We start from the raw sequence: 19,398 nt of genomic DNA on the forward strand, positions 1-19,398 counted from the left end.
CCCAGCGCCGCAGCCGCTTCATCCCCCCCTCCTCCTCCATCGACATCACCAACCCCCAACACGGACGCTGCAGATACAGGCTGCGGAGCAGGAACAACCTTAGGAACCCTAACCTGAACCGTCCCTTCCCTGGAAACCCTAGAATCACCCCATGGATCCTTCAAAAACATCGATTTGCAGACATCGGCGGTTCAAGTGAGCAATGTGGTGTACAGAAACATACAAGGGACAAGTTCTACCCCCACGGCTGTGAAATTCGATTGCAGTAAGAGCATTCCTTGCAGGGGTGTTTCCATGCAAAATGTTAAATTGAGGGGCCAAAGTGAAGAAATCTCAAAAGCTTCGTGCTCAAATGTCAATTTGAACACTCGAGGAGAAGTCTTTCCTAGTTGCACTTAGAATCCAATATCCACAAGATTTATTATATATCCCTTTCACCTTTTTTTTTTTAATTTTAAAAAATTATATGGCAGTTAATTAGTACTTTGTATATATGCAATATCGATACGTAGTTCTCAAGTTTTAGTAATTATGATGTGTTTTATGGAGTTTCGGTTTAGAGAAATCGTGTAATCAAGTTCTTCGATATTAGGAGGAAAGGAAAAAAAAAAGTATGAAGGATTATTTTTTCATGCTTTGTTGGGAAAAAAAAAAGATACAGGGTTTAAGGTTTTAGGGTTTGTATTAAACTAACGTAACTATTTTATACAAAAGTAATATCCATACATACATGATACGTGCATTCATATACGTGTTGTTTTGCATATTGTTTTCATGATCTATGTTTTTCCAAATATATTTGCAAAATTTGATGGATGTAAGATATAGTTTCATATATATATATATATATCCTCTTAGGTAACCTTCTGGATCGCTTCGTGGGTGTGAATAAAAATGGCTCATGCAAAATATGACTTTGAATTTCCTTTCAATAAAATTTATCTATCAATTTGGTTTTCTTGATATTCATGCCATTTCTTGAAACAGTTCTCGTTTAGAGTTTCAACAAGAGAGGCAACAAAGATGTTCCACAACTCCTCGACCTCTTCTGCTTCTGAGGTACGAACCGGACGCTGTGTTTCCCCAGCTCCAACGTCTTTACACTTCCATCATCTAAAGAAACCGATAATGTCGATGACTTTTCTCCCATAACATCCGTCACCGTTCCCTTTCGCCTGCAACATTTATGAAAATGGAGTCTCAGCTTCGAAATTTTCAGGCACCCTTTTGAGCTCTTACCCTCGAAGAACAGTAAGAGAGAGAGAGAGAGAGAGAGAGAGAGAGAGAGAGAGAGAGAGAGAGAGAGAGAGAGCAAGACTGGCTCACCATGAATTATCAGATCCTTGATGGATTTCTACTCTCTTCCCGATTGAATCCTTGCCCAACTTCTTCAAAATCCAATTAGCATCCATCATCTCGTCACTCGGACTTTCCAGATGAGAATGGGAAGCATCTTCATTTTCCTTCAAAGTGTACTTATCCATTAATGGCGAAGGTCTCTTTCTCTTTGATCTTTGGCCCTTTGCAGAACTTAGCTTTTCATCCTCAGAATGAGGAATCTGAGATGTCATCTGACCGTCTGGATTAGGTTTTCTAAGCTTAAATTTGAGCAAAGGTCTTGCTTCTTTCTGCACAGAATCTGAGGCAGTTGCTTTATCTTCTTCGTGATTGTCTTTGCTCGTTGATGTAGGAAATTGGGTGATTGACCCGAATGTAGCTTTACTTCCTTCGCTGGGTCTGCCAACCGAATTGTGTTTCTGTTCAGGAGGAACAGTTTCTTCGGATTGAGTTTTCCCGAATCTTCCAGAAATCCTCAAGCTTCTCACTTCACCTGGCTGATCAAATCTATCCGCTGCAGAGTGCAGAAATTTCCAAAAAATAATCCTATCATTAGCAAGCTAAGTAAACATGTATTCCCCATTGGTAATATTCCTGCATAAACCAACATATCTGACCAAATCAACTATAAACAAATATATTACAGTCACCTTTTTTAGCAGTGGCGCCAAACAAGGGCTTCTCAGCCTTACTTTCCTGTAAATCTTCACCACCTGAATGTGTAAAGTATCATCAGATCCATATTCCTTTTTTTCTCCTCTAAACAAGTTCCAAAAGGAGTTACTAGCCGAGTTTATAAGGCACAAATTATACAATACATTCACATAGCGATCAACACATGATGGTTTAAAAATGGTATCCATGAAAAGGCATCTTGCATTTTATATGAGAGCTGTGCTAAAATTCGGTTCATAACATACCGCCAGAAGAAGACTGATCTTGATCAGTCGGAAGAAAGGGTGCACTAGATTTTGAAGAATTGGAGCTGATGTTTATTTTCCTTGCACCCAGACTTATGACCAACTTTTTCGCCTTTACAGAGTTTACCTTACCCGCACTCTTTTGGGCATCCTCACTGTCAGAATCCTGAGGCTTACTACACTTTATCTTGACTATCCTTGACGGCCTATCCTCTTCGGTTACCATAACATCATTGACCAACTTGTGTTTCACCGTCTTAGGCTCATGTGTCGAACAAATTCCAGCAACACGAGAAGAAATATCAGATCCTTCATTTTTTGGAAATTCCATGTCCTCCTTTTTATTGACACCCACACCATATCTCTCAGATTCCATATTATGATAAAGTTCAGAATCCTGTTGGGGTTCTAACTTACTGAGGTGACCCTTTTTACGAACATGCTTTTTGTTTGAAGAGTTCTTCCCGTGCTCTTTGCTCTTCTTAGGTGACTTGTCAACTAAACCTTTCACAGAGAACTTCAGAGAACGTCCAGACACAGGACCATTTTCTTCATCATCTGAAAAAGGAGAAATAGAAAATATGTCTTCCTCTGTTGGCAAACCAGCAGCAGCCCTCAAGCTAGCAACTAGCTCTTTGTCCGCCACATCTTTTCTCTTCCAAAGTTCACGAACAGCATCCTGAAGATCCTTAACCTGAGAACCACAATATATATTTTAAGGATTGGTCTTATTTGCACCACCCAATTGCAATATTCACCCTCCTCGGCTCCTCCACCCTAAGGCCCAGCTTTCTGGGTTTAACTGGAAGATGAAAAACAAGGAGAGAAATGACGGCATAAATGAAGCATGGGAACATGCACAATACCTGGTAACACTCTCCCCGGCATGTGGTACATTTATACTGAAGGTTTCCATCTACTTGAAACTGCATATATTTCTCATCACTGCAAGATAATTTCCAGATTCAAACAATTTCAGACTTGGTATAACGTATCAAGTAAGCATTTTTTGACAAAAAAAAAACACTTTCCACAACATGAAGATAAAAGCGTTTCCAGATGAACAGATGAGAGTATTTGTGATATTTTTTTAAATGCATATTAAAGCGTGGGTATTCTTTTATGGAAGAATATCTCTAGTAATAAAGCAATGAAGTATCTTATTCTAGCGATGTTCTCAAATGTAAACCAGATAAGGAAATTAGATCTGCTAGTTTACGGTAGTGGTGGAGAACCTTATTCCGTCGCATTGGCAATGCACCCAGCGTTGACAAATATCGCAGCAAACCATCGGAGTTGATTCAGAGTCCCTATACACCTACATAGAATTTGCAAACTGGTTAATGAAAAAAAAGAAAGATGTGCAAATATACCGGAAAACTCGTGAAAAAAAATAAAAGTATATACCAGAAATCATATGCTTATGGACATTGTCCAGATCTAATGACAAGTTACAAAAAGTGCGAAAGCATTCATTTTACTGAAAGTTAACAATACCTTCAAGCATACAGGGCAATAATTTCCCTTGACAAACAGCCTTCCACAAGCATCGCAGCAAGTATATGACAAAAACCACCTGTAAAATATTTAGAAAACATATCAATATGGAAGGTGAGTGCAGACGCGACAAGAAGTAAACATCAACGAAATTGCACGATTACATCTGCAATTGTTTATCACAACAAACAGCGTACAGTTTTCTACACCCTTATAAAGCTAATCTATTCAGGTAAAGAGTAAGAGTGTATAGTGTATACCTCACACTTAGGCCATTTCCAGGGACAGTTGATCCACAGCTGTGACATCTTGTATGCTTTGGGCATAGATATGGGCCAGAACTAACATTCTGCTCAGCATAAAAATTGAAATAAGCCATTTTATTTTATGTACGCACTATGCAGAGATGAGGATCTAATAAACAAACAACTATGTAACACACCTTGTGCGGAGGATGTTGGCAATAACAATGATAAGCTGCATCACACCTCTTGCAGAACATGAACTTACTAGGATCTCCTGTTCTACGGCAGACCTAAAACAGAAAAGAAAAACACTCAGTAAGGCATGTTGAAAAAGTTAACGACACTCAGGCCGGCACAAAAAAGTTGTATCCTACATTGCAGTCTCCATAGCTAAAGACAACTATTTGCTTGAACACAAGCTTAAAACTTTGTGGCAAAATACACTGAAAGCCTCTGGCAATTTAGTCGCTTCATAAAGATTGGTAACTCATATGGCAGTCCAGGTGTAACAAATTTACACAATACCTAAAATGAGAAAGTAGCGAGAAGCTTCACTGACCTCACAAACTCGACACGAGGGACAAGTCCACGAACTCCAATGGAACAAATCTGCAAATTACAACATTAAGGATACTGAACCTATCAGCTGAAAATGCAATTTTAATGAAGTACCTCTATGTTGAGCCCAAGACTTCAAACAATTCCTGTGGTACTTCTTGCCACAGCTTTTGCAAGAAAGCATCCTCCTTGCCCTCTCACTTCCTTCGTTCTCACCCGAGAAGCACATTCTACACATTACATTCGCGTTCGACTGACCAAGCTCTTCCCCAGCTTGATCTTTCCATGAAACCTTGTACAAAGAACAAAAAACCCCATTTGGTAAACAAATGCCATACAATTCTCGAAAAAAACACAAGGCAATTCCACAATTCGGCATACGTAGGTCCAAAACAAAAAGCGAAACTCTCACCGGAGTGACACCGGATTCAAACCTCCGAGCGTAATCCTCAGCCGCTTCCACCGCAACAGCGGCCTGTCTCTGAAGAGCCACTCGCTTCTTCTGTGCCGAAGCCTCCTCCATCGCCGCAGCCGCTTCATCACCCCCTCCTCCTCCATCGACATCACCAACCCCCAACACGGACGCTGCAGATACAGGCTGCGGAGCAGGAACAACCTTAGGAACCCTAACCTGAACCGTCCCTTCCCTGGAAACCCTAGAATCACCCCATGGATCCTTCAAAAGCTCCTGAACCCGATCGACCTCCTTCAAGAACTCATCCGTCGCATTGACCCCACGGAGATCCCGAGAAAACCCTAGGGAGCAAAAGCAGATCCGACGACTGCAAGAAAGAAACCACAAAACCTAATCGGCGACGACGAAGACGAAAGCGAGAGAGAAAGAGAGAGTGAAACAAAGAGAGCTTCGACGAAGATAAATACCATGTAATTGGGCAAGCTACGTGAAAGGCCATATACACAAACACACACACACCCCCAATCGATTTTTTTTTCCCCCCGGCTCTATGGGAAAAAAATCGAGATTGAATTTTTAGGGCTCGATTCGCACTTTTTTAAAATTAATAAAGAATAATATTTATTATTATAACAATAATAATAATATTGGGATATTAGTAATATTTTTTTTATTACGGAAGCTGAGAGCTTTGTGCTTCTTGCTGACGGCTTCAGGCGCAGAGGAGAGGGTTTTAAGACGATAGCTCATCGGAGGCGAGGGGTTGGTGTGTCCAATCAGATGTTGCCACGTAAGAAACTCAAATCTATTTTTTTATAATTTTTCTTTTAAAATTTTATAAAAATATACAAAACAGCATTTATTGAAATCATAAGGCATTCGGCCAATATTTTAAATGGAGACCCTATATTTGGATTACTGAGCAAGGCAAGAAATTGAGTTATATTTGTAGAGTTGACTTGAATATTGTGCCTAGAGTGTGACATCTAATACATAGTTTGTTTATTATATAAATATTATTGTACTATTTCGTTGACCACACAAGGCGTGTAAAGTAAGGTTTCCTAATTTAAAACTGAAAAAAAAAATAGATCGGGGGGAAGTCTCGTTTTTTGCGTGAATATAATATAATATATATCTAAAAATATAATAAACGAGAATAAATTTGTTTATACTAAATAATAAACTCAATTATTTTTTGGTAATTAAAAAAGGAAATACGTTCTGCATGCACATCTTCTGCTGCTATAAATGCCGTCGGCAACCTCATTCATTTTCTGCAGAGGCTTAGTATATATATATATATATATATATATATATTGGTGGTTTTTGTGTTCTTTGAAACTAATGATACAATTGTTTTTTAACAAACGATGAAGAATAAATACGTACAAGTGAAAATACCCCCCAAGGAAAAAAATTAAGATGAGCGATATTTAATTTGGAACACATTTACTTGAGGAGACAAATAACTACATGGCTCAAACTCAAGAGTAGTTGACGTGTTTATACTTCATGTCTTTTGTCTTTTTGACACATGACGAGGCATAATGCATACATGAATATTCACACCTGTTAGAAACTCCAAAGATCCGGTCAAACACAGTTTCGTCCCGCAGAATTATATCCGGTTCAGTCCGGTTTAACTTGATCTGCGTTTTGTCATTGGGTTTATTTGTTGAATCAATTGAAATAACACAGTAAATTTCTTCGATTCTATTTCCAATTATCTCAAATTGCAAAAAAAAAAAAAAAAAAAAAAATCTTTGCAGCTTGGGAGAAGTGTTTGGGCTAAACGCATCTATCAAAACAAAACGTGAATGTGTAAAGCAAATTAAGGTATAATCAATTTATGTATTAATGCGTTTATTAAATTATATATGTCAAAACAAATATAATCGATCGTGCAGTGCTTTTCTTTGCAATTTTCGGACCGATACAATTGCATTAACTTTCAAAAGAAACACTAGATTTTCCTCGAGCGCTGCATGTTTGATTTCGTTATTTAAAGAGAAAAAAAACTACTGGTAAATGAATTGGCATGCATTAGTAGCGGAAGTATAACCGCCATCGATGACCAAGTTGTGTCCAGTGACAAAACCCGACTCGCGATCACTCGCGAGGAACAAAGCAGCATTAGCCACGTCTTCCACCGTCCCCCATCGTCCGTGCAACAGGCTCCCTTTCTCCGCCACGATCCGACCAACTTCCGTCGCGTCCACTTCGTGTCCGAGGAACTTGCGGTACGCTTTTACGAGAATCTCGGTCGGGACGCCGTGTGGAGATATGGAGTTCACTCGTATCCCGTACGAGCCCAGCTCGCAGGCAGTGCTTCTCACGAGCCCATTGATGGCCCCTTTCGACAACGTATACGCGTGCCCTCCTAAGCCTCCCATTTCACCTGCCGAGCTTGATGTACATATTATGGACCCACCTCCTCCTCCTTTCAAAACACAAAAAGGTTACATTGCATGGATTTAATTCATAATCTCGAGGCATGTTCGTGTAGATTCAAATGCGTAGAAACCGGAATTCTCCTATAAACCGGTTCAGTTCGTATTTCACCACCGTTATATGTATCGTATCTCATGATCAATTAGTATTCTAAAGCTGGAGTTCGAACCATCCCTTTTAACGTATAACACACGTACATACCTTTGATCATGGCCTTGGCAGCATGTTTCACGCCGTGCAAAACGCCGTTCACATTAACAGAGACGAGATGATTCACCTTATCCACATCGATATCGGTAATACTACCTTCGTAAATCGCTATCCCGGCATTGTTGAACATCACGTCTAACTTGTTCTTCCTCGCCATAGCCACCTGTACCGCCATTTCCACATCCTCTTCTCTCGAAACATCGCAATGCACGTACATTCCGCCTATAGATTCAGCCACTTGTTTTCCTTCTTCGTCCAAAATATCAGCCACCACAACATACGCACCATTCTCTGCGAACAGTTTAGCCGTAGCCGCGCCGATTCCTCTCGCTCCTCCCGTTATGACCGCTACTTTGTTGCTTAACCTACACTTGATGGATCGAAATCAATGTATATTCGTTAGTAATTTATTGTGTACGATCGGATTTGTTAGAAAATGTATTGTGGGTATTGATGACCTTTTGCTTGAGTTCTCCATTGTAGATTGTGAGAGTTCTATGATGTTTCCATGCATGCTATTATATGGTTTTTGATATTTCTCCTAACCAGCCGGTCCACACTATCCTCGTTTCCATGTTCAACTACTTTATCTCTTTCGGTAGGTTCTTCATCTGGTTCATGTTCGCTAACAACATGAACAAATTTTAAACTAGAATTTTCATATATTAATATCTCACTCATCCTTTTGGTGTTTTATAGGTTTTTTTTATTTATATTTTCTAGTGATAGACAATTTGTTTTTGAAAAATGATAATTTTAAACATTTTTCATTTTTCATTTCTTAGTATTTTCCGTTTTTTTTCAAATCTATTTTTTTATAATTTTTCTTTTAAAATTTTATAAAAATATACAAAACAGCATTTATTGAAATCATAAGGCATTCGGCCAATATTTTAAATGGAGACCCTATATTTGGATTACTGAGCAAGGCAAGAAATTGAGTTATATTTGTAGAGTTGACTTGAATATTGTGCCTAGAGTGTGACATCTAATACATAGTTTGTTTATTATATAAATATTATTGTACTATTTCGTTGACCACACAAGGCGTGTAAAGTAAGGTTTCCTAATTTAAAACTGAAAAAAAAAATAGATCGGGGGGAAGTCTCGTTTTTTGCGTGAATATAATATAATATATATCTAAAAATATAATAAACGAGAATAAATTTGTTTATACTAAATAATAAACTCAATTATTTTTTGGTAATTAAAAAAGGAAATACGTTCTGCATGCACATCTTCTGCTGCTATAAATGCCGTCGGCAACCTCATTCATTTTCTGCAGAGGCTTAGTTTCAAAAAAAGGAATTAATTAATATTTCTCTCTTGATATATATATATATATATATATATACATACAAGTATAGTTGACTTCTGTAATCTTTCGAACGAAGTATACACAGCATATGGTTCTGGAATGCGATTCAATTGAAGATTTTATTTAAACTATGTGTTGAATCGGCTTACATTAAGCTTTTAGCATATGCCACTTTCCGTAATCATTAATGTGATCTCGTAATGCTTTCGATCCGTTTCGTATACTCCTTACGAAAGCCGCATTCAAAGAAAATGCGCAAATCGAATGATGTGTATGCATTGCATTATATTATGATGGAAACTGAAGATTGTTTACTGTGAGTTTTTTTCTTCAGGGAAACTTCATGGACATGCCGTTTTCAGACAACAGTTTCGATGCGGCTTACGCAATAGAAGCGACATGCCACACGCACCCGATGCAGTATATGGATATATACATATGTATTTTCAAGATCGGTTTTTTTTGTTAATCACTTCTCTTTTTGTCCTGATCTTGTTGTGTCTCTAACTTAAGTTTTGTTCTGTAATAAGTACGGATGCTACAAAGAGATCTTCAGAGTGTTGAAGCCGGGCCAATGCTTCGCAGTCTATGAATGGTGCATGACCGATGCGTTCGATCCGAATAACGCCGAACATCAGCAGATAAAGGTTTCTTTTCAGTGACAATTCATTTTTCTTTTTCATCTTTCTTCTCAACAATCGACATTTTGTATAGGCGAAGATAGAGATGGGTGCCGGCATTCAAGACTTGAGGCCTTCTTCTAAGTGCATCGAAGCTCTCAAGCGAGCTGGTTTCCAAGCAAGTCCTACCATTAATCTTCATTAGCGAAATATAAGATAATGTTTTAAATGAAATTAATGAGAGGGTAATATTTTCCCTATGTGGATGAAGGTGATACGTGAGAAAGACGTTGCCAAGGACTCACCCGTACCATGGTATTTAATTTTGGGAAAAACTCGTTTTTCGGCTACAGAATTCAGAGCAACACCTTTTGGACGATGGATCGTCAAATTTATGGTGAAGTCTTCTCTTTTGTATGACACCTTAATCTATGATTAATTTCGGTTTTTGTTAATCCCATTTTAAACCTTGATCATATATTTTCAGATATCGCCGGAAAAGAACGAACACCGAGAAAGAGAGAGCAAACTGTTGTAGAGAGAGAAGAGCTAGAGAGAGAAATTTTCTGTATATTTCTGTTATCTTAGTTTGTACAGTACTTAGAGCTTATATACTCTGTTTGAAATACAAACCCTCTGTTTCATCTACAGGTTTACATGTATATGTATTATATATACTGATATACCCCCCTCAAGTCTATGATTCCTTAGGAGGAAGAAATAGACTTGAAACCTGTAATCTTTGCATCATTGAATGAAACAGAGCTGGTTGCAAGGACTTTGTGAGAAAATCTGCCAGTTGCTTCTCGGACTTAACATGCATAGTGTTGATCAGACCTTGCCTTAGCTTGTCTCGAACCAAGTGGCAATCTAACTCTATATGTTTTGTCCGTTCATGAAACGCAGCATTTGATGCAAGGTACAGAGCCGATTTGTTGTCACAAAACAAGTTCACCGGCAATGTAACGGGAATATGAAGCTCTTTCAACAGATTTGTCATCCAAACAATCTCACAGGTTGCATTTGCTAATGCTCGGTACTCTGCCTCTGTACTGCTCCTTGAAATCGTGTTCTGCTTTTTGGATTTCCATGATACGAGAGATTCTCCAAGAAAAACCAAATACCCAGTAACAGATCTTCTCGTGTCTGGACATGTACCCCAATCTGCATCCGCAAACGCCTGGAGTTTCAGATCAGATTTTGACGAGTAAAACAACCCTTGCCCAGGATTGTTCTTGAGATATCTTATAACTCTGTGTGCAGCCTTCAAATGTTCATCTGTTGGAGCTGATAAGAATTGACTTAACTTGTGGACAGGAAAGCTAATATCTGGTCTGGTGATTGTCAAGTACAGCAACTTTCCCACCAAAGCTCGATAGGGAGATAAATCTGATATAGGCTGACCTGTATCCTTGCTAAGATGAACATTCGGATCCATTGGAACTGAAACAGGTTTACAACCAGATAATCCAGTTTCTGATAGCAAATCCAGACAATATTTGCGCTGACAGATTGATATACCTTCTGCTGTTCTTGCGATCTCTAAGCCCAGGAAGAAACGAAGAGGTCCGAGATCTTTAATGTTGAAATTCCTCTTCAACAAGCCTTTTAACTCATCAACAGCTGTATTGTTATTGCTGGCAATAACAATATCATCTACATATACAAGTAAAGCTACAAATGAATCACCTTGCTTCATCACAAACAATGAATGGTCTGTTTGTGATTGTCGATACCCTGCTGTCAAGAGAACAGAAGAAAATTTCTGGTACCATTGCCTTGAAGCTTGTTTTAACCCATATAGTGATTTTTGCAGTTTACAGACAGCATTCTTAGGCAAAACAACTCCTTCCTGTGGCGTAAAACCTGGCGGCAGACTCATGTATATGTTCTCATCCAAGTCTCCATGTAAGAAAGCATTTGAGACGTCCATTTGAGACAAAGACCAGTTCTGAGAAGCAGCCAACGCTAAGAGCACTTTAACAGTTACCAATTTAGCAACTGGAGAGAATGTATCGGTATAATCTACTCCTTCTTGCTGAGTGTAACCTTTTGCAACTAATCTTGCCTTGTATCTGTCAACAGTTCCATCCGGTTTCCTTTTTATCTTGTATACCCATTTACACCCAATTGGTTTGTGATCTTGCGGCCGAGAAACAATAGACCATGTATTGTTCTGCATCAATGCTGAAAGTTCTTCATTCATTGCATTCTGCCAATCAGGTGAAGTAATTGCTTCTTTGAAATGTCGAGGTTCTGTTTCATGATTAAGGTTCATGATATATTTTTGGTAATGTGGTGAAAGTTTCTGGTAGCTAACATAGGTGGATAAGGGATAAGGTGTGGTAGAATAAGGATTTACTACATTATGCTGAGTAGCATAACATTGGTAGTCAGATAGATGAGTAGGTGGTCTGGTTGTACGTTTTGGTCTAGCAGGAATTGGTTCAGAAGTTGGTGTTGAGTTAGATTGAGGATCAGGAATAGATAGGGAAGGCAATATGTCTGGGTGAACAGGTTCTGAAATAGGTAAGGGCATAATAGTTCTGGGAAATATATCATCAGGTTCATGAACATGGTTGGGAGAAGAGTGAAAAGGGAAAATGGTTTCATGAAACTCGACATTTCTAGAAACAAATACCTCAAATGTCTCAGGATCTAGCAGCTTGTAGCCTTTGACACCTGGTGGATATCCAATAAAGACTGAAGGTCTTGCTCGTGGTGAAAACTTTGTTCTGTCTTTCTGAATAGTGGAGCTGTAGCATAGACAGCCAAAAACACGCAGATGAGAGTATACTGGTTCTTTACCATTCAACACTTCATAAGGAGATTTCTGATTAAGCAAGGAAGAAGGTATCCTATTTATCAGATACACAGCAACTCTCACACACTCTGTCCAATACGCCAATGGTAACTTTGACTGAAAGAGTAGAGCTCGTGCGACATTCAACACATGTTGATGTTTTCTTTCTACCACTGAATTCTGTTCTGGGGTATAAGCACATGAGAACTGATGTATGATACCTTTCTCTCGACATAAATCTGGAAATTTCAGTTCGTTTGCATTGTCTGAACGAATGCTTTTTATTCTAGATCTGTATTGGGTCTCTATCATGGCAACAAATGAAGGAAACAAATGCAACACATCATTCTTATTATTGAGAAAATAAACCCAAGTAGCTCGAGAACAGTCATCAACAATTGTAAGAAAGTATCTACATCCATCAACAGAAACAGTTGAAAATGGACCCCAAATGTCTACATGAATGAGATCAAATGGGTTTGCAGATACATGATTATTGAAAGGAAATGATAAACGTCTTTGTTTGGCCAAATGACAAGTCTGACAGTGGGTCAAGTCTGCACATTTGGCGAGTGAAATGGCTGAAGAAAGAGTCTTTATTCTGGAGATGGAAGGGTGGCCCAGTCTTTGGTGCCATATATTTGTGTCTGCAATGAGTGCATTACAGATCTGTACTTTTTCTGGTGTTTTGGGTGGTGGTGCCGGTGAGAATGTAGGATCAAGGATGTAGAGGTTCTGCTGAAGATCAGCTTTCCCAATCATCCAATCCAGAGTAGGCACCTGAATCAAGCATGAATCAGAGGAGAAAGTTACAGAAACAGAGTTCTGCTTAAGTAATGCAGAAACACTGAGAAGGTTAAAGGCAAAAATGGGAACAAACAAGACGTTATAAAGGGTAAGAAAAGGGTTTATGATGACTGTTCCAGCATGAGTTATTGTGATGTGATGCTTGTTAGGTAAAGTTACCATGACAGGAGACACAACACGAAGATCAGAAAACAAATCACGATTCGCACAAACATGTGTTGAGGCTCCAGAATCAATAATCCAAGTATCAGCATTAATGGAACTAGCTTGTATCAAACTAGAGCAGAGATAGGCAGAATCCATACCAGTTGAAGATGGTGATGCTTCTATTGCACCTCCAGCAGTTATTGTGGCATTTACAAATGCCATCTTGTCAGACAACTGTGCATACAAATCTCGCATTTGATCTGCGGACAATTCTGAAATTGATGGGAGCTGAGTAATGTTGGCATCTGGAATGGATACAGTTTGAACTGATGCTACAACAGGCTTGGAATATTGTGGACGAGGTCCTGAAGCTAGATAAGGAGTGTATGGCCTGGGATATTGTTGTGAGTAAGCAGAACGAGGTGCTAAAGCTCGTGGTTCTGCAACTGGAGCTGACTGTTTATATCCTGGTGGATAGCCGTGTAGTTTGTAGCATTTTTGTACCATGTGTCCATAAAGACCACAATGTGTACATAATGGCCTTTGCCTTATAACAATATCATCTACATATACAAGTAAAGCTACAAATGAATCACCTTGCTTCATCACAAACAATGAATGGTCTGTTTGTGATTGTCGATACCCTGCTGTCAAGAGAACAGAAGAAAATTTCTGGTACCATTGCCTTGAAGCTTGTTTTAACCCATATAGTGATTTTTGCAGTTTACAGACAGCATTCTTAGGCAAAACAACTCCTTCCTGTGGCGTAAAACCTGGCGGCAGACTCATGTATATGTTCTCATCCAAGTCTCCATGTAAGAAAGCATTTGAGACGTCCATTTGAGACAAAGACCAGTTCTGAGAAGCAGCCAACGCTAAGAGCACTTTAACAGTTACCAATTTAGCAACTGGAGAGAATGTATCGGTATAATCTACTCCTTCTTGCTGAGTGTAACCTTTTGCAACTAATCTTGCCTTGTATCTGTCAACAGTTCCATCCGGTTTCCTTTTTATCTTGTATACCCATTTACACCCAATTGGTTTGTGATCTTGCGGCCGAGAAACAATAGACCATGTATTGTTCTGCATCAATGCTGAAAGTTCTTCATTCATTGCATTCTGCCAATCAGGTGAAGTAATTGCTTCTTTGAAATGTCGAGGTTCTGTTTCATGATTAAGGTTCATGATATATTTTTGGTAATGTGGTGAAAGTTTCTGGTAGCTAACATAGGTGGATAAGGGATAAGGTGTGCTGGTAACAGGTACCTCAGGAAATTCTTCAAGATCTTCGTAATGTTCATCCATGATTGATTGAAGAAAATCAACGATTCTGATCCGGAAAGAGATCAAATCGGAAAAAGAACAAGAAATTGAATTGAAGCGGGAGCAATTCACTGCTCTGATACCATTTCAGATATCGCCGGAAAAGAACGAACACCGAGAAAGAGAGAGCAAACTGTTGTAGAGAGAGAAGAGCTAGAGAGAGAAATTTTCTGTATATTTCTGTTATCTTAGCATAGGACTCGCACCGAAAGGAAGCGCACGGATTATAGATTTGCTTGAAACGATGGTCGATGGATTGGTCGAGGGAGGGAGGTGAGAGAGAGAGTCGCGATTAATAACTCCGGACTACGCCCTTTAATTAAAAAGCACCAACTTGTATTTTTTATTTTTATTTTTTTACGTAATTGATACATATATTAGATACTGATATGATACTTTCTATTTTTTTTTTTTGTTATTTCAGGAGGGAGATATTCACACCTATGCACTTCTTCTTGGCCCGAAAGCCAGAGTGAGCAGAGACAAAAACTCCACAACTTTATGTCGTGCTTATATTTCTATATATGTTATCTCTATAATTTCTAGAATAATGGAGACTTGTTGTTTTGTGTCGTACGCGTATGTTAGTTCCTGTTTCTTGGGAGCTTCTTGTTGACATCTGGATTCGGACCATATCTAATATATGTCCTCTTTGTTATATAAAATGTCGGATAAATTTGTGTTTTTTTTTCTTCACATGTTTCTGTTTGTGATATAATTTGTATTTTGCACTCGGTGATCCAAAACCTCAAATGCTGGATTAGATAATATTGGTTGGAAACCTTAGTTACGGAGAAAACTTTTGTTATTTTTAATCATCGATACAAATCATTTCTAATAGTTGGTTTAGATGTCGATTTGATTTCATTTCCTCAAGGAATTGTAAAAAAAAATAAAAATAGCAAATTGCCAAATAATTTTCCAGATTTTTATGTTCAGTTGGGGTTATACAAAATTATTATTTTGTTTCTTCTTTACGTAAAACGTTTTTATAAATATAGAAACTGTCTTTAGTCTTTGCGTGTTTATTCTTCTAATTGAATGCAGAATAATGGTTTATATATTAGAAAAAAGTTTAATTAAGAGGATGAAAACTAAACAAGAAGGAAGAAAAGGGTTTTTTTTAAAAAGTAGGAGGATGCAACGGTGTGTGTGTGTGTGTATATATTAATTTCAATTTTTTTTTGAATATGCTAATTCAAAAAAAAAAGGAACAAGAGCCAAATCTAGAAAAACAGCCGAAGTCTCTCATTCACCACCACTCCTCATCCACGACAAACAGAGTTGCGTCCGATCAAGAACAGACGATGAAAGAGATTCAGCTTTGATTTTTTTTCTTTTTCGAAATCATGTTCTTAATTCTTCCTATTCTCGGTTTAATTTCATGATAATTTCAATTGACATCGAAACTTTCATGTTCTAATCTTTATCATAATCACCTGCGCCTTTTCTACGGCGGCCGCGCGATGCATCAGCATCCACTATCCCTTGCCGTTGTGAGTCGACCGCATTCCAATTCCTTCATGCCCACGACATGTTCGACGAAATTACCGATAGAACCTACCGGAGAAGACTCCTCGCTCCGACGTCTCAAACGGAGCTCCGGCATGATTCCGACGGGTCCTCGTGTGGAATCTAAGAAGGAGTTGTCTCGGATTCTGAGAACAGATGCAGCCATTAAGGGCATTGAGAAGAAAGCCAACTCCGACAAGTACAACACCCTGTGGCCAAAAGCTGTTCTTGAAGCTCTTGATGAGGCCGTAAGAGAGAATCGATGGCAGTCTGCTCTAAAGGTCCAATTCTCTGGCTTCTTTACTCTTATGAATTCACTATAGAGAAATTAGTAAAAACCCAATTGATCATTCGTTTGGATTTTGTTGTTTGCACAAAATGTTATGAAGTGAGATTCGTATCTTGTCGTCGAATCTGTGTGGTTCTTGTTTTGCTGAAGTGATCATGTACAAATTCTCTTGTAATGCAAGAAGCTATTTCTGCTTTGTTCTGTAGATTTTCCGACTTCTTCGCAAGCAACATTGGTATGAACCGAGATGCAGAACATACACGAAGTTGTTTAAGGTTCTTGGCAACTGTAGACAACCTGAGCAAGCAAGCTTGCTTTTCCAGGTAATGTTGTCTGAAGGGTTGAAACCCACCATTGATGTATATACATCTCTCATAGGTGTTTACGGCAAAAGCAAACTTCTTGATAAGGCATTTGCCACCCTTGAAGATATGAAATCCATCTGTGATTGCAAGCCAGATGTGTATACCTTCACAGTACTCATCAGCTGTTGCTGCAGACATGGTCGGTTTGATCTGATTAAAAGTATTCTTCTTGAGATGTCTTATCTTGGAATTGTGTGCAACACAGTTACTTATAACACCATAATTGATGGGTATGGCAAGGCTGGAATGTTTGAGGAAATGGGAAACGTTTTGATCGATATGATTGAGAAAGAAGACTCTCTTCCGGATATTTTCACGTTTAACTCGATCATCGGGGCATATGGAAACGGTGGGATGATTGAGAAGATGGAGAAATGGTACGATCGTTTTCAGTTGATGGGAGTGCAGCCAGACATCACCACATTTAACATACTGATACTGTCATATGGGAAGGCTGGAATGCACAATAAGATGGGGTCAGTCATGGATTTCATGAAGAAAAGGTTCTTTTCCCCGGATATTGTCACGTACAATATCATGATCGAGACGTTCGGAAAGGCTGGAGAAGTTGAGGAAATGGACAAATGGTTCAGGAAAATGAAGTACCAGGGAATAAAACCCAACTCGATCACTTACTGTTCTATTGTCAATGGCTACAGCAAAGCCGGTCTTGTTTTGAAGATTGATTCGGTTTTAAGACAGATTGTGAATTCAGACGTGATACTTGATACACCGTTCTTCAATTGCATAATCAACGCATATGGTCAGGCTGGTGATTTAGCTACAATGAAGGAACTGTTTATGCAAATGGAGGAAAGAAAATGCAACCCTGATAAAATAACTTTTTCCACCATGATCAAGATCTATGCTAACCATGGCTTAGAGGATGCAGTTCAAGAACTAGAGAAACTGATGATTGCCACTGCACGGAATTCAGGTATGTGTCTTGCAAAATACGAATAAGGTTTCGGCCATAAATCCTATCATATGCTCATGTTTTTAACCTCTGTTTGTTCTCTTGGCTTTTAGACTCTGACAAGAGGTTTATCGGTTGCTGACTCGCTTTGTGAACGGGCAATATCTCTTGGATGAAATTCACAAATCGAAAGTAGAAGGGTTTTTGAGGAAGCCGTCCATTGCCAACTGTTGGTAAGAAATGAATTCAAATCCTCCTCTTGCTGGTGCTAATTTACCTTTCTTATGTCATGAACGAGCTGGGATCCCAAAGAAACATGCAAATGGTTGGATAAGCGGTGTAACAGTTGTTTCGAAAAACAGAGTTCGACCAAAACTTCTACGTAGGAGCTTCGGAAGAACAAATTTAGTAGATACTAAACCATTCTATCGTCTTCATCAACTCAGTAAAGTGGATCTATCAATCTAAATATTACATCGTCTAAGTATATGGTTTCATGAGGTAGGAATCAACTGGATAACCTTGCTTTGAAAACCTAACTATTTTCGCCATGTTTCTCGGACAGGAGGGGGAGTATAGCAAGAATTTTGGTGCAACAGAAGCAGAGAAAACCGTCAAAGAAACAGCTTTGAGAGAAGAATCGTATTGAGGGCTATGTGAAGAATTTCGAGTTCTTCTCAATTACCGAAGATTCCGGTTCATCATGCCGTCTTTTCTCCGTGACAACAACGGGAGGATCTCGGATCCATCATGCTGCGAGTCGATGAATCATTCGAATCATTTGCTTTCGGGATTCAAGCGAAGGTAATGGGTTTATGATGAGCTCTACTTCCTGTAGTACATTTTACAGAACCAGAGAGCCTCTTTGTTCCATTGTTATGTATATTGGCAAGGATGCGAGTCCTCAACTGTACAATCATGTTATTGGTTTTATAAAAAGTTATATAATTAAACTTTGTTATAACTTCCAATTATTTCTCTGTCTAAAGATTGTTATATAATTAAACTTTGTTATAACTTCCAATTATTTCTTTGTCTTAAGATTGTTTCGGATTTTTTATTTACGCTTTTGCCATTTTATGTTTTGATAGGGAGTTGCCATGCACAATAAAAAAGATATGATCATTGAAGTTTTCAAGTTCAAAAAACACTACAAAAAATGAGCCGTGAAATAGGTAATCAATTAGGTAAGTAACAATTATATATCTGTTTCACGTAATTCCCTATTTAATGTAGATTTATGGGTTATTATTTTAAAACTTTCGTGTACTTTTAAATCGTTGTGGTTACTTAGCCAGATTACATCTCGGATTTATGATATATTTAGTATTGTTTTTTATTCATTTTTTCTTACGAGAAAATTATGTTCGTTTAGTTTTTATATAAGTTTTTTTATTCATTCAAATTAGGTTAAGATTCCGTTTTCATTACGAAAATGTTTTTTTTTTTTTACTTTTAGTGATTCATTAATCTTTTCGATTATTTTTATATTCATTTGGATTCCATTAAGTTAGCCGTAGAAAAACTTTTATATATTAATTGATCCGATTCATTTTTTTTTATTTTATATATTTTAAAACGAATTATCCATACCAAACAAAAGCTCACATCTTTTTATTTAGATTTTTAAACCGTATTGTTGGTCTCGCACTTTATTCTTT

At 38.3% G+C, this 19,398-nt stretch overlaps 4 protein-coding genes and 1 pseudogene across 5 annotated transcripts in view; 3 read left to right on the forward strand and 2 right to left on the reverse strand.

Moving 5' to 3' along the window:
- Window positions 1-684, forward strand: part of LOC104826678 (polygalacturonase QRT2-like) — a 4,051-nt gene extending 3,367 nt beyond the window's left edge. Inside the window, exon 9 of the mRNA XM_010559494.2 lies at window positions 181-684. Coding sequence (XP_010557796.1) covers window positions 181-399 — 219 coding nt within the window. The 3' untranslated portion in view covers window positions 400-684. The remainder of the gene's footprint in view (window positions 1-180) is intronic.
- Window positions 685-994: 310 nt separating this feature from the next.
- On the reverse strand, window positions 995-5,600 carry LOC104827429 (histone-lysine N-methyltransferase 2C-like). The gene is made up of 13 exons (XM_010560601.2): window positions 5,441-5,600; window positions 4,971-5,340; window positions 4,673-4,850; window positions 4,560-4,609; window positions 4,198-4,290; window positions 4,016-4,104; window positions 3,756-3,834; window positions 3,494-3,576; window positions 3,125-3,203; window positions 2,259-2,952; window positions 1,989-2,051; window positions 1,327-1,852; window positions 995-1,175 (listed from the first exon to the last, which is right to left on the reverse strand). Exons 1-13 carry the CDS (start codon window positions 5,470-5,472, stop codon window positions 995-997), a joined length of 2,517 nt encoding a protein of 838 aa, XP_010558903.1. The 5' UTR covers window positions 5,473-5,600.
- A 1,268-nt stretch (window positions 5,601-6,868) lies between these two features.
- Window positions 6,869-8,147, reverse strand: LOC104826681 (short-chain dehydrogenase reductase ATA1). The gene is made up of 3 exons (XM_010559496.2): window positions 8,096-8,147; window positions 7,629-8,002; window positions 6,869-7,416 (listed from the first exon to the last, which is right to left on the reverse strand). Exons 1-3 carry the CDS (start codon window positions 8,113-8,115, stop codon window positions 6,995-6,997), a joined length of 816 nt encoding a protein of 271 aa, XP_010557798.1. The 5' UTR covers window positions 8,116-8,147; the 3' UTR covers window positions 6,869-6,994.
- Window positions 8,148-9,120: 973 nt separating this feature from the next.
- LOC104826682 lies at window positions 9,121-15,131 on the forward strand (annotated as a pseudogene).
- Window positions 15,132-15,850: 719 nt separating this feature from the next.
- LOC104826684 (pentatricopeptide repeat-containing protein At3g53170) lies at window positions 15,851-19,025 on the forward strand. Of its 2 annotated transcripts, XM_010559498.1 has the most exons (5): window positions 15,851-16,448; window positions 16,663-17,758; window positions 17,851-17,970; window positions 18,303-18,541; window positions 18,829-19,025. In XM_010559498.1, exons 1-3 carry the CDS (start codon window positions 16,122-16,124, stop codon window positions 17,877-17,879), a joined length of 1,452 nt encoding a protein of 483 aa, XP_010557800.1. In that variant the 5' UTR covers window positions 15,851-16,121; the 3' UTR covers window positions 17,880-17,970; window positions 18,303-18,541; window positions 18,829-19,025. The 2 variants fall into 2 exon arrangements, with proteins under 2 accessions (XP_010557800.1, XP_010557799.1); XM_010559497.2 differs by lacking the exon at window positions 18,829-19,025 and having other exon boundaries at window positions 18,303-18,716.
- The last annotated feature ends 373 nt before the right edge of the window (window positions 19,026-19,398 follow it).

Source organism: Tarenaya hassleriana, unplaced genomic scaffold, assembly GCF_000463585.1.
Source record: "Tarenaya hassleriana unplaced genomic scaffold, ASM46358v1 Cleome5, whole genome shotgun sequence".
NCBI lineage: Eukaryota > Viridiplantae > Streptophyta > Magnoliopsida > Brassicales > Cleomaceae > Tarenaya > Tarenaya hassleriana.

Coding starts and splice junctions, on each gene's coding strand:
- LOC104827429 (XM_010560601.2), bottom strand. CDS start 5,472: ATGGCCTTTCACGTAGCTTGCCCAATTACATG. Junction 4,105..4,197: donor GCCAACATCCTCCGCACAAG/GTGTGTTACATA, acceptor TATGCTGAGCAG/AATGTTAGTTCTGGCCCATA. Junction 1,176..1,326: donor CAAGGATCTGATAATTCATG/GTGAGCCAGTCT, acceptor TAAATGTTGCAG/GCGAAAGGGAACGGTGACGG.
- LOC104826681 (XM_010559496.2), bottom strand. CDS start 8,115: ATGGAGAACTCAAGCAAAAG. Junction 8,003..8,095: donor ATGGAGAACTCAAGCAAAAG/GTCATCAATACC, acceptor CATCAAGTGTAG/GTTAAGCAACAAAGTAGCGG. Junction 7,417..7,628: donor TGCCAAGGCCATGATCAAAG/GTATGTACGTGT, acceptor GTGTTTTGAAAG/GAGGAGGAGGTGGGTCCATA.
- LOC104826684 (XM_010559498.1), top strand. CDS start 16,122: ATGCATCAGCATCCACTATCCCTTGCCGTTGTGAGTCGACCGCATTCC. Junction 16,449..16,662: donor GATGGCAGTCTGCTCTAAAG/GTCCAATTCTCT, acceptor TTTGTTCTGTAG/ATTTTCCGACTTCTTCGCAA. Junction 17,759..17,850: donor TGCCACTGCACGGAATTCAG/GTATGTGTCTTG, acceptor CTTGGCTTTTAG/ACTCTGACAAGAGGTTTATC.